At 48.6% G+C, this 12,341-nt stretch overlaps 6 protein-coding genes across 6 annotated transcripts; 3 read left to right on the plus strand and 3 right to left on the minus strand.

Moving 5' to 3' along the window:
• Positions 1-179: 179 nt before the first annotated feature.
• F9C07_1181682 (uncharacterized protein) lies at positions 180-2,313 on the plus strand. The gene has a single exon (XM_041285073.2). It carries the CDS (start codon positions 507-509, stop codon positions 1,938-1,940), a length of 1,434 nt encoding a protein of 477 aa, XP_041142071.1. The 5' UTR covers positions 180-506; the 3' UTR covers positions 1,941-2,313.
• Positions 2,314-2,346: 33 nt separating this feature from the next.
• On the minus strand, positions 2,347-4,273 carry F9C07_2225022 (putative transporter; the record flags this gene model as incomplete). Its single annotated transcript, XM_041290448.1, has 5 exons — positions 2,347-2,783; positions 2,855-2,999; positions 3,058-3,173; positions 3,228-4,093; positions 4,149-4,273. The coding sequence occupies 5 exons, from the start codon at positions 4,271-4,273 to the stop codon at positions 2,347-2,349; spliced, it is 1,689 nt and encodes a 562-aa protein (XP_041142072.1).
• Positions 4,274-4,893: 620 nt separating this feature from the next.
• On the plus strand, positions 4,894-7,077 carry F9C07_1181719 (uncharacterized protein). The gene is made up of 4 exons (XM_071507699.1): positions 4,894-5,184; positions 5,240-5,391; positions 5,444-6,236; positions 6,300-7,077. The coding sequence occupies exons 1-4, from the start codon at positions 5,103-5,105 to the stop codon at positions 7,046-7,048; spliced, it is 1,776 nt and encodes a 591-aa protein (XP_071363527.1). The 5' UTR covers positions 4,894-5,102; the 3' UTR covers positions 7,049-7,077.
• A 28-nt stretch (positions 7,078-7,105) lies between these two features.
• On the minus strand, positions 7,106-8,149 carry F9C07_9628 (ribokinase; the record flags this gene model as incomplete). The annotated part of the gene is made up of 1 exon (XM_041285083.1): positions 7,106-8,149. The coding sequence occupies one exon, from the start codon at positions 8,147-8,149 to the stop codon at positions 7,106-7,108; it is 1,044 nt and encodes a 347-aa protein (XP_041142074.1).
• Positions 8,150-9,603: 1,454 nt separating this feature from the next.
• F9C07_2276846 (uncharacterized protein) lies at positions 9,604-10,383 on the minus strand. The gene is made up of 3 exons (XM_041285084.2): positions 10,194-10,383; positions 9,951-10,133; positions 9,604-9,899 (listed from the first exon to the last, which is right to left on the minus strand). Exons 1-3 carry the CDS (start codon positions 10,239-10,241, stop codon positions 9,750-9,752), a joined length of 381 nt encoding a protein of 126 aa, XP_041142075.1. The 5' UTR covers positions 10,242-10,383; the 3' UTR covers positions 9,604-9,749.
• Positions 10,384-11,312: 929 nt separating this feature from the next.
• On the plus strand, positions 11,313-12,000 carry F9C07_2276847 (uncharacterized protein; the record flags this gene model as incomplete). Its single annotated transcript, XM_071510209.1, has 2 exons — positions 11,313-11,607; positions 11,867-12,000. Exons 1-2 carry the CDS (start codon positions 11,589-11,591, stop codon positions 11,998-12,000), a joined length of 153 nt encoding a protein of 50 aa, XP_071363528.1. The 5' UTR covers positions 11,313-11,588.
• Between the last annotated feature and the right edge of the window lie 341 nt (positions 12,001-12,341).

A 12,341-nucleotide genomic window follows, 5' to 3' on the forward strand; every position in this document is an offset into this window, starting at 1 on the left:
TTCGGTATCTTCCGCCCTAGCGCTTCCGCTTCTCGCCAGCATTGGGCCAAAATCGAGGTGTGGTACGCAATACTAGGGTATCGGTTCACTGCCTCGGAAATATATATATATTCAATATGTAGTTTTAAGAAACTCGTATACACCGTAATGTGACTTTCGTAAGAAGGTACAAAATAGCGTAACACTGGTTCCCAAAGTCATGTAGATACATTCATGAATACCTATGAGAAACCAAAACCAAGTCCAGTCTCTGAGAGATTTTCTGACTTAGTTGCAGCTAACAGCCCATCAATAATTCCAGAGCGTAGACATGGTGACAGAATGAAGGCGGTGAAACTTTGATCAATCAGAGTCCCATAATGTGTTGGGATGCCTACTATGGAGCTAGATCGGGATTAGTGTTTGCACGCCTGACCGCCTACCACGCTGGGGACGCGTGTTGTTTCCTCCGGTGATTCGCAGGAATAAAAGTCCGCCTGGTTTCAATTCATCGAAAATCATAGAGAATGGATCCCCTTGTTTCATCTCATCAAGCAACGGGGGAGGGGATAATCCTCTCACCAGGAACGCATTCACTGTCGGAGAGCTCTTACGCAGCGCATCCACGTTTCCTTGAATTACAGGAGGAGCTCCGAAGTGCTCTTTTCACAGCCGTTGCTGATTCCACCCCAAAACAATCATACCTCGTCGAGGCGCCAACCGAGCCGGGCCTTTCTGAGCTCCGGCATGACGTAGATCTTTTTGCGAGGTCTCCCGTACCCAAGGCTCGATTGATCAGCTATCTGAAGAATTGGATCACAGAATGTGCGCCCTATCTCGACAAATTCGATGAAGCCCGCCACTTTGGGGTCCACATTCCGATTTTAGCGCGAGAATCCCCCGGATTATTCTACGCCATCCTTGCCTTTTCTGCCCGGCAGACGGAAAGGAAGGCGGGTCTCCGCAACTGCCATGACAGTCTAGAGCTCTATCAGGAGTCAATCCGTTGGGTATCTCCCGGCTTGCAAGCAAAGGATCCAAATGTGCTGGTGACCGCCTGTGTTTTAGCGGTCATGGAGTTAATGTCCGTCAGTCCGCAAGATTGGAGACGTCACGTGGATGGCTGTGCGGCTTTGTTTGACTGCTTCAATGTCAACGGTTTCTCTGGAGGCCATTTACAAGCTGTCTTCTGGTGCTATGTTCGAATGGAGCTGTGTGGAGTCATTGTTTCCAACGGTGCAGAGAGGACGGTTCTTCCTCTTGACAAGTGGGTTCCTGCTGGATCTATGGGCGGGGCTTCAGAAAGTATTGAGGACAACGAAAAACGTGTTCGGGAGCTATTTTTGGATCAGAGCCGTCTGACTCCAGATATGCACGCAAACTGGGCCGTATATCTGTGCGCCAAAGCATGCGATTTAGTGTGCAGGCGTACAAGGCACCTGGAACTAGGAGAATTCGACACTACTGACCCACGACCGTTCCAGGAGCAATGGAAGCGACTGTGGGACGAACTGCAATTTTGGCTGGAACAACGGCCGTCAGCGATTCTCCCCGCCAAGTCTACCAGTATGCAAGGGGATCGAATGTTTCCGGAGATTTTCTATGCTCACCAGGCGGCTATATCCAGCAATCAGTTGTATCACACATCCTGTATCCTGCTGCTGGAGATCAAACCCCCCGCGATACTGCTCCCCTCTTCAAGTCACTTGACGTCCTCTGTTTGGCACGCAAGGAGGGTATGCGGCATTTCGCTGACCAATCCACATCCGGGTAACCTCATTAATGCAATTCAGCCCTTATATATCGCTGGAAAGCTTTTGACTCATCGGCGCGAACACATAGCTGTGGCCAAGCTCTTCAGAACCATCGAGCAAACAACAGGATGGGGGGCGCTATGGCGACTTAGAGATCTTGAAGCAGTCTGGGGCTATGAGACGAACGAGATTCTATCAGTTATCTGATTACGCAGGTACTGCCTTTGCCACAACCAGAAGACTTGACGATTTCCACATGCGACGGGGCTTCTGCTGCCTGGCAAACAACCAACGCTATTTTGGTCCCCAGAACGCATCTGAATGCGTCACGCCTTGTATAGCAGGTATTGAACGGCTGTAGCCACGAACCAGGCGATTGACACCCACCTGGTATGTAGTGCATCGTTCTGGCTCCAAAACCTGTTTGCTCTGCTGTCTGAAAGACGTCAAGCAGCACTATCGCATGGAGTTATCAAGATAGCCTCGGTCCTACGTGGGCGATGCTAGCGATCCAATATTCATTATGATCAAGTCATCACCATTCAACGTCTATAAACGTCTACTACAGCATTATACATATATATTCAGTATTGTGGCACATCGGAATCCCGCTTTACACCTGCTCGAGATGTGACCCATAACTATCTTTCTCGACGGGTACCGGACCTTTGGATAACCGTTCGATGCATGCGGTCAAGCCCACCTCTCTCTGTGCCTCACGCAGCATTTCGGCGTCCTGCTCTCCGGTATTGCTCTTGAAAACCCGATCCATCTCCTCGAGCGACGCATTCTTGGTCTCTGGGAGGAAGAACCACACCCAGACTATGCCGACACCCAGGAACACGGCAAAGAAAATATATGTACCCCATGCCCATGCTTCCAGCATTGGTGGTACAAAGAAGGCGATGGCAAAGTTGTTGATCCAGTTGCTAAACGCTCCGATCGAGGCACCCTTAGCACGAATAGAGAGAGGGAATATCTCCGATACCAAGGTCCATGAACAGGGACCCCAGGTGGCACCAAAGCCGGCAATATAGAGCCAGATAAGTGCTGTCGCCTTAGTTAGCCTAATCTGGATCTATGAAAAACTAGTGAAAATGGGGCAGAATGATGACACTTACCGACAGCACTCCAGCCAGCGGCCTCGTGAGAAGGCCAATCGTGCCGGAATTTGGCCACGATCACTCCGACAATTACCATGCTGAGTAACATCACCAGCGAACCGACTAAGAGCATCGGCTTTCGACCGACTTTGTCGATGACCAACTATTTGTAATTAGTGCGATGTGCGATTGTAGACGGACTTGGAATTTCATTTACACACCATGCCCGGCATCGTGCTGATGAGGAAGACCACGCCAGTCACTCCAGTCGCCAAGAGAGCCACAGTACCACTTGTAAGTCCAAGACTGGTGAAAACATTAGACGCGTAGTAGATAACTGTACGTCTCGTTAGCAAATTTTCAAGCGGACTTGGAGAGAAAGAAGACCTACTGGCATCGACACCACTCCATTGCTGGAAAAACATAACCAGCCATGCAGTGCAGACCCTTTTGAAGTTGCCCATGGTCCGGAAGCAGTTCGCATATTGTGCGATTTGGCTCATGAAGACATTCTTGTTTTCTCTTTCAGCCAGCCAGGGTGTCGCTTTGGCAAAGGCCCTCTTTTCAAAAAGGGCTTCTGCCTTCATCTCCAGAAACTCCATCTGAACCAGCTCATGGTCCTGTGGCAGCTTCCGTATCCAGGCAAGCGTGGTGAGGGCCTCCTCATCCCGGTCCTGCTTGACCAGCCACCTGGGAGAGAAAGGCATGAACCAGATGCCGCAGGCTAGGAAAACGGCCGGGATACCTTGGACGATGGAGGGCAGGCGCCATGCCATGTCCGACTGCGTCTCGCCCGTACCCCCAATGTAGTTACTTCCGTAACCCACCCAGAAGGAAATCATGATTCCAAGAATGGTGGCAAACTGATAGAAAGATACCAAAAGACCACGCATCTCGGGCGCTGCCAACTCGGCATTGTACAAGGGCCCGACACCGCTAAACAAACCAACGCCTAAGCCCGTGAAAAATCGTCCGGCGTACAAGAGTGACGGGTTGCCCTCCGTGGCACCAACGTAAAGATAACTCCCTAGGATAACCCAGCAGCATGCGACAAACATAGTGTACTTTCGCGAATAGAGTTCGCCCAAGACACCTGCAGACAAGGACCCTACAACTCCGCCCAACTGCAGAATTGAAGTCAACCATCCCGTGGCTGTGGAGGAGTTCACCACGGAGGGGAAGTTCTCCATGAAGCGGGTCATCACCAGCGACTGTCCCAGTACGCCTTGCTGGTAGCCATACTCAAAACCACCAAAGCTAAATGGTTGTCAGTTATGTGGGCACACCACCATTATTGTTACAGGCAACATACGAGGCGAAGAATGCTATAAAAAGCACTTTGGGGTTATTCATCAGGGATCGCCACATCGATGTTTTGGCAACCTGGACATGCTGGAAGTCATTGGCCTCCCGATCGGAGGACGTGTCGACGGTCATTGTGACAAGGGGTTTTCATGTAGCGAAGGAAGATGAGTCCGGGGACATTCCGGGGAAGGGACCATGTGGGATCTGGGGAAATATATACACGTCCCTATCGGGCCTATCCACTCTTGGAGTGACCCATAATGGCCGAAAACCCTTCCTCTCCAGGTGACATGGTTAACGAAATTTCTATTTTTCTATTTTTCGATTTAACTTTGTATGGAGACCGCAGAGTTTGGGGCTTATTTTTTGCCGCCACCTTGGCAATGGCATGTTGCCCAATGCACGTCGTTAACCCAAAACGAGGGGTCTGGAGCCTCTGTTCACCGAATTGGGACCATCGAACGATGAGTTCCTAGTTTCACGTGGTGCATTAGGGCTAAAGTTAGGTAATAATTTCCCCCCTCGTGAGTCAAGCCTCTAGAATTGGGATGAGGGACAAGCTCAGTGGTGCTAAAATCCTAGTGCGGGAGACTTTTGCTTGGCACGGCTTTTTACTCTGTTTGAAGCGTTACTAATCTATCCTCAGAGCACTCAACTCTTAGGATGGTATGGTCTATTTGGGCGATATATGGCCTGCTAAGGTTGCAGCATGGCTATATATCAGAAATGTGATATTACACTCTTATTTGCCCTTTCTGACAAATGTTGACTACATCGGGGTATTTAAAATCCACTCAAACGCGGCGCCAAGAAAGGACTCTGGACGCTTCTCCAGTTTTCGTGCCGGCTCCGGACCCACTTCGGATAATTATTCATTTTCGGGGTGCGGAGGCTCGACGTCCTCTTTTCGGCGGTCTTTCTCCATAATCTTGCAGACAACAAACAACACCGTCAACACGCTATGCCCTCCAGCAAACCAACTCCGGTTAAACAAAAACGTGTCCGTACCGGTTGTTGGACGTGTCGACGGCGGAGAAGGAAGTGTATAGCTTTCCCCACATGTTTCATGTTCCGCTGGCTGACCCCAGGATATTTCAGGTGATGAACGAAAACCTCGCTGTGAAAATTGCGAGGCAAAGGGTTTCTCGTGTCGGTATGGCGCCGATCTTACCTTTGTGCCAGTGCCGAATCCAACGACGCAGTCCACAAATGGGCCAGCTACTAGGGCTGCGAATTATAATGCGATCCAGGTAGAATGGTTCTATACGTTCTTTGACATTAAATTTGCTAATTGGCTAGTAGTTTATTGATGACCGCCCGGCGACGTCAGACATAACATTGAACTGTGGGCCTTTTGCCAATGGCCAGGGGACTAGCACCAGTACAATTCCGGGCGCGAGTGCTACCCAAAGCTCTATAGTCGAACAAGACGTTGAACTGGCCACTGCCGATCATGCCGACGCTGAAGAATTCAACCGGCCTGCATATCTTTCAGGGGTTGACGCCGATATATCCCGGGCATCCACTTTTTCGGATTCTAGTACTGCCTCACAGCTCCCAGATAACTCGCGGACCGTTGCCAAGAGTCGGAGTCTGGCGTATTTTTCGGGCCATCGCTGCTCTAGCTCCCGTCTCCCCATCACCAGCAACCCGACTTATCCCATTCCGGCCAGTGGAGCTGATGAGATTGGTCTGCTGCGTTACTTTCGCTACCATCTGGCCCCGTGGATCGATGTTGGGGACCCGGAATGCGGCTTTGAGATCCACGCATTGCTCCTAGCCAAGACCTCGCGACCACTGTTGGCTGCCATCATGGCGCTTGCTTTGACTCATTCTTCACTCCAACAAAACAACAATGCCATCGGGGTGAATGTTACACTTCAGCAAGAGGCTGAACGTGGTCTTGCCCACGCGGACGATCCTATCAAGTCAATGGGGCAAGCCCTCTTGATGTTGCACGACTTCTTGTTCTCCCATCCGCGACAATGGCGGGATTTTCTACGAGCTCGCACTCGTGGATTGAGTACTCTTGATTTTGCAAGGACCCCACAAGGCGTGCTAAACCAGCCCTGGTGGCTGCTCCACTCGCGAATTGGTACGCTATCCCACTTTCATCCACCCTCTTAGCAAACTGACAAGGTTGACATCTGTACCCAAGATCTTGCTGCCGGCATCATTAGTGCAAAAGCGCCATTGATGTCATACCGCTCACAGTTATTACTTGATGGCCCATTTCCACTAGTGCCACAACAACGACCAGCAAAATGGGTCTTCCTGCGTGTGTTGTTTCTTCTAGCGGATACTTTGTCCCTCCTTTTCAGCCCATCTGACACGCTATCCTCAAGTTCGGAACGTGGAGGGCAGCTAGCCGTGCACACCTTACTTCAAACAGACTTCACGTCACGGTGGACGTCTATATGGACCAGTTGTCACGAATGGTACCACACCCGCCACGTGGAGATGCGGCCGATTTTAGACATTAGCGGTGTGGAGGCCGACGAGATTAATTCTGGGAACTGCTCATCTTTTCCCATTCTTATCTACACGTCGGCTCTTGCACTTTTGGCCAACACTATCTACCATATATCTTCATTCCTCTTACTTATTCACAAGCCAAGGCTACTGAAGACATTACCGGGTCCGAAACGTTTCATCTCCCGCATCTGGCACGCTCAAGCCATTGCAGGAATCGCTACGAGCAATGAGTTCAAGGAGCAGTGGGACCCGATCCTGATCGCTAGCCTTCTCACCGTCGCGCCAGAGATGACCCACAAATCGCAGCAATCAATCCTGCTCAATCTACTGGGTAGTATTACTACGGTAACTGGAATTAAACTAGATTCTGAGATTGATGATCTGCGATGCGGCTGGAACATTTCACAGTACGACGAAGAAGCGGTAGATTGATCGGTACATTATTCATTATCATCTGTCTTGATTGCATTTCGCGGGTACTGCTTGGCCTCATTGGCGATCTGTGATCTCATATGCAAATGGGATACTTTCAATGGCGCCCTTTCTCTGCACACACATGGCGGCTGCCTGATTCGCCTGCTGTACCGCAGGCTCGATCAAAGCGTCAAAGTCCTCGAGAGGCTGTCCCGTGGCAGCGTACCTCGCAAATTCAGCCGAAAAGTAGCCCACAAAGGTATCTCCAGCGGCGGTGGTGTCCACCACATTCTTAACACGCACGCCGCGAACAGAGCCGTTCCGACCGGTGGCCGTTGAGAAGAACACCCCCTTCGCACCGAGCGTGATCAAAACAATGGGAATCTTAGCCACCTGGTGGAACAGTGGAGCCAACAGCTCTGGTTGCAGATCGGCTTCGGTTTGAGATCCCACCGGGAAATCAGGAATTGATTCCGCCATCTGGATAGTCTCCGTTTCATTCATGATCAAGACAGCTGTGCCGGACAATGCAGCCAGGGGAATACCATCCGGATACACGGGTGCAATATTCAAGACGACATTCGTCGGATTCTCGCTCTTATTATAATGCTGCATCAGACCAATCACAGTTGACCTCGGAATCTCTCCCTGCAGAACCACGACCTGCGGGGGAGCAGGACACTGTGTCTGGACAACGGAAAGGAGCTTATCGACATCATTCATTCCATCATGGTTGGCTCCCGGTACCACGACAATGCGGTTCTCCCCTTGCTCGCCTTCCTCCACGATGATAGTCGCCGAGCCTGTTTGGCAGTCTGATCTTTGCTCGATTCCCGTGGTATCCACGCCTGACTTTTCTAATGCTGGCTGTAATAACGTCGGATAATATGGATCATTCGCACCGACTGCACCAATCATACGCACATCCACATCTTGCTGGGTTCTGGAGGTAAAAGCTGCTCGTGCGCATGCAACCGCTTGGTTGGCGCCTTTGCCGCCTGCATCGATGGACAGGGAGGAACCTGTTAGCGTTTCGCCAGGCCCGGGACAGCGGCGGGCATATGTGACGAAGTCGATGTTGAGGGACCCGATGACGCAGATCTGTGGTTTTGCGGCCATTTTGAGTATACCGAACTTTTCCTCTCTTCTCCGTGTCTTATTTTTCACTAGAATCTCTCAATATATAACTCTAGTATCGATAGCAATTGATAATCGTAACTCTCAGCATTAAGTTAAAAGAGGTATAAAACCACACAATCAAACAACCTCTCCCAAACCCACCAGATTTTAAATATTCCTTCACCACCGTTACTAAAAGAAATCCACTCTCAAAACCCACCCAAAAACTATATGTCATCAAAATCCCTCTATCAATGTAACCCAGAACCTCTACCCCTGTGGCACTATACCCAATCAAGTCAACGTAGCCTACACAATCGTCACACGGCCCGTGACATGCCAAATTGAGACGCGCCGGCCCGACCGAGCGTAGCCTACGATAGCCCGAATAGGTCTAGCGCACGGGTATCGAGAGAATTTTTCGGCGGCGGGGTACCGCTTTTCGGGTTGGGTTTTCTGCCATGTTACTCCGGGTGTGGGGTAAGGACTGGAGTTCGGGTGTACTAAAATGAAGGTCTCGTGGATGGTAGAGTTTTTTGGGAAAGAGTTTGCTTGATGGTGTTCTGGCGATGGTTACGTCATGTCTCTGTGCTTCTGTTATGATTTGTTCGTGCCTGGAAGAGAGCGAGTTAAGCTTGGTTGGATATATATCAGTTCTAGGAGGGATTGTCCACTATGTCTTGGCTCAATGTATGCATGGGAGAACAAGAGAATTACTGTCGATATGCTACTGGAATGCCACTGGCAATTATGAAGTGGGCTTCTGATAAGATATTCAGATGCTAAGCCAACAAATGATACAAAGGGAACTTAGTAAGAAGAATGCTAGGGATCATGTTGGCATCAGGTGTTTAAGGCACGATCTCGATGCCATATAGGATTTTAGTCGAGTAGGATCGACAAAGAAGGTCTGCTGTACGTATGTGATTGTGTGAGTAGATATATTAAGGGTAAGTATGAGATAATTCAAGATATCGAATGTTTTGGAAGTAATAGTAATATTCATAGTGCTGGTTAGGGCTGAGTGGATCTAAGTGCAAGGCGGGAGCGGATATGCCTTATTCTTTATAGCTTCAGGTATATGCTAGGGCAATCTATATTGTCAGGAAACGTTTATTTCGGAAACATATAGTTGAAAATGTAGACTGATAGCCTTGTATTTATAACGGTATACTTAGACTCCAAAGTGCTAATTTTTTGATATTTCTCTTTCTTTTCCTTCTCATCCATTTTGTAAAGAAAGGCAAAAAAAAAAAAAAAAAAAAAAAAAAAAACATACTATAGCCAGGGATTTTTGTGCTTATCTATTCAGAGACGAACCAAATACTCGACAATATGATTTACTACTGAATTGAGAAATGAGACCAAAGGGACCCTAGTCCTCCAAGTACCATAGAATCATAAGGACTATATTGTATACGTGGCGCGATAAAATATATGAATTTATGTCCATGCCACATATCATGCACCTTAGGACAAGCAACAGATTAAACACATCTCAAGATCGAACTAATACATTATAAACTAGCAGCCTTACTAGTCCTCCACAGGAAGTTTCGGACTATGAATTGGGGTCGAAAACCGCCCTTGACAGTCTCATCTAACAGCTAGCATAGGCAACCTCCACACCCCATCCATTTGGAGCCTCAACCTTCCCAACAGTGCCTAAATCATTCGTACATTTATCAAGAATTGCCTGTGCACCCGAGGCAAGCGTGGCAAATGATTTGAGAGCTTGTTTCTCATTGGTCTGCGTATCTTGTCAGAGCTCCTCAAGTACGCCATTTAGTGATTGACTTACCCAGTTACACATGTAGATGGCCGAATTATAGGAGCAGCTCACCCGGCCACACTTATTCGGGTCTTCCACAGGTGTGCCACCAACGCCGTTTAGATAATCGATACCACCCTTGATTGCTTTATAATCGGCAGGCAAGCCACCACCGCAAGTGACCTTGCCATCGAAGTCGCGCGATTCGAGAGCCTAGATAGGTACTTTGTTAGGTTACGGCGAAACAGTTATGGGGATAAAAAGGCATTGTACCTGGGTAGAGACAGCACTGAGAGCGATCAAAATAGCGGTCCACTTCATTTTGATGATACCGATGTTTGGCAAAGAATAATAAAAAATAGGTATATGATGACCTAGCGCTTGTAGATTGGGATATGATGTTGTTTTAGTTCGGGTAGTGGGCGGCGAGAGGCCATATTTATCTATGGGGCTCAGGTACAGAGTCCAAGTATGTCTGGCACCAGAATTGTATGAGAGATAGTTCTAAGTTATGTCAAATTTAGAACAAATGCTGCCCCAGGCTGTGCTGTCCTGCCGCATTGCCAAGCAGATCTACATCGTATCGCCGGGCCGAGTGGTGGCCTTATTTCTTCATTCCGGGGTATGTGCTCCCCACCCGCAAAAAACCAATGTCTTCATATTCTCTTCTCTCAGCACCAGATGATGTTGACTCGGTAGGGCAAGTGGCCTGTATGGGCAAGATCGGGTGGGTAATGGAGCACATCCGAGGACGGGTAAGGTCTTCACAACTTCTTCGTGTCGGTTCTTGTTACAGTGGAGACTGGGGTTAAATCATAACATTCTTCGGCGCACCATGGCACAAAATTAGCTTTATAACTTCAATCCGCCCTTGCAGTATTATAGGACTGCGCCCCACGGCAAATAAAATTCTCCGAGGTAGCACCAGGTCCCCCAGTGAGAGATAGCTTGACCCCTTCAACATAGCCTTTCATTGGATCTACCTGCAGCTGATTGAAACTTATTACCTTTTTATCTAAGCCATACTCTGATACCCTTGCCGCTAAACACCCACTGAGAGCTTATTTGGCTTGGCTGATAACGGAGTCTTCTATGTCATTCTACATTCAGCTTCAAAGTAGCCCCAACATTAGGCGGCCGACACCGAAGATCATAGTACACCGCACCAATACACATGGGTGGATTTGTTGGTCAACGTCATCCGGGTTCGAGGAGGAACATGGCTAAGCTTATCAGCTGCGAGCAATATACTAGCCGACGGCACTGAATGCTTTCGTAGAGATTCTTTCCGAGGCACAAACCATGGAGTGGTTGTTATTTTAGGATACGCGGATGGATTCTTGTCATTCACACACAGCCAACAGAGTCGAATACCACCGAATTAATATCCATGAAGGAGTGGTCTTCTATGCTATTGAAGCTCACTGGTAGACATGGTCATTCATGATTCATAGAATCAATCAGTGGCTTTGGAAGATAGTCTATGGATCCAATCTCACCATGCCATTCAGTTTCCGAGACCTGAGGTTTTTTAGTATCAGTGACCGGACAGCCCTTGAAACTCTTCTAGGGCCGTAGGCTCGACATGCTGCTAAACCGCCGTACACACCTAACTGTAAATTCGCATGATAAGAAGGCCCTGCAGGGAGTACGGTGATTGAGGACAGAATGAATCAAAGGGCAGGAGGTTGGTTGATACTATGTCACGGAGCTGCCATTAGTGAATGTAGCTTGCGAAGGAGAGAGGTCTCTGCTTGGAGTAATAGAGACCCATGGAATCCGTTGAGATGGAGTTGATCTTTTTGAATCATCCTAATTCTCAATACCGCTCTACCAAAATATCATTTGGCACTTTGAAGGTCGTGCGTTGGACTTCCTATCCCTAACAATAATTATTTGGGGCTACTCCGTCTCTGTCTTTCTATGAGTCTCTATGTCCAATCCAGAATTTGTGCTAGCAAGGATTACTGCTGGTCTGGTCATCGGGATATTCGGAGGGCTGTTTGACGATCCAACAGAAACTATGATCTTACTTGGTTTGCTTTCGGCGCGGAAGCCCATCTTGGTTGGCCGTGTCTGAAGACACTCTATGGTCATGAAATGAGTACACATGAGAGTTATTCCGCACCATCTCAGGGTTTCTCAATAGAAGAGTGTATGTGGTCCATGACAAACAATTCCTCAACTGATCAGTTTCCACGGCGGTATTGTCTGTTCATTTTCATATCTGTACACTACATCCGTCATTATAATCCTCCGCATCTAAGAACATAGTACATACGACCATAGGGTGTGGAGAACAGGGCTTCCCGTCCGCTCAGCCGTACTTAAGCCACACGCCGGGAGGTTAGTAGTTGGGTGGGTGACCACCAGCGAATCCCTCCTGTTGTATGTTTTTGTTTTGTCTTTTATTCTATTTGT

The sequence above is a fragment of the Aspergillus flavus genome, chromosome 2, assembly GCF_009017415.1.
Source record: "Aspergillus flavus chromosome 2, complete sequence".
NCBI lineage: Eukaryota > Fungi > Ascomycota > Eurotiomycetes > Eurotiales > Aspergillaceae > Aspergillus > Aspergillus flavus.

Coding starts and splice junctions, on each gene's coding strand:
- F9C07_1181719 (XM_071507699.1), top strand. CDS start 5,103: ATGCCCTCCAGCAAACCAACTCCGGTTAAACAAAAACGTGTCCGTACC. Junction 5,185..5,239: donor TCGACGGCGGAGAAGGAAGT/GTATAGCTTTCC, acceptor AGGATATTTCAG/GTGATGAACGAAAACCTCGC. Junction 5,392..5,443: donor CGAATTATAATGCGATCCAG/GTAGAATGGTTC, acceptor ATTGGCTAGTAG/TTTATTGATGACCGCCCGGC.
- F9C07_2276846 (XM_041285084.2), bottom strand. CDS start 10,241: ATGAAGTGGACCGCTATTTTGATCGCTCTCAGTGCTGTCTCTACCCAG. Junction 10,134..10,193: donor TCAGTGCTGTCTCTACCCAG/GTACAATGCCTT, acceptor GTACCTATCTAG/GCTCTCGAATCGCGCGACTT. Junction 9,900..9,950: donor CCATCTACATGTGTAACTGG/GTAAGTCAATCA, acceptor CAAGATACGCAG/ACCAATGAGAAACAAGCTCT.
- F9C07_1181682 (XM_041285073.2), top strand. CDS start 507: ATGGATCCCCTTGTTTCATCTCATCAAGCAACGGGGGAGGGGATAATC.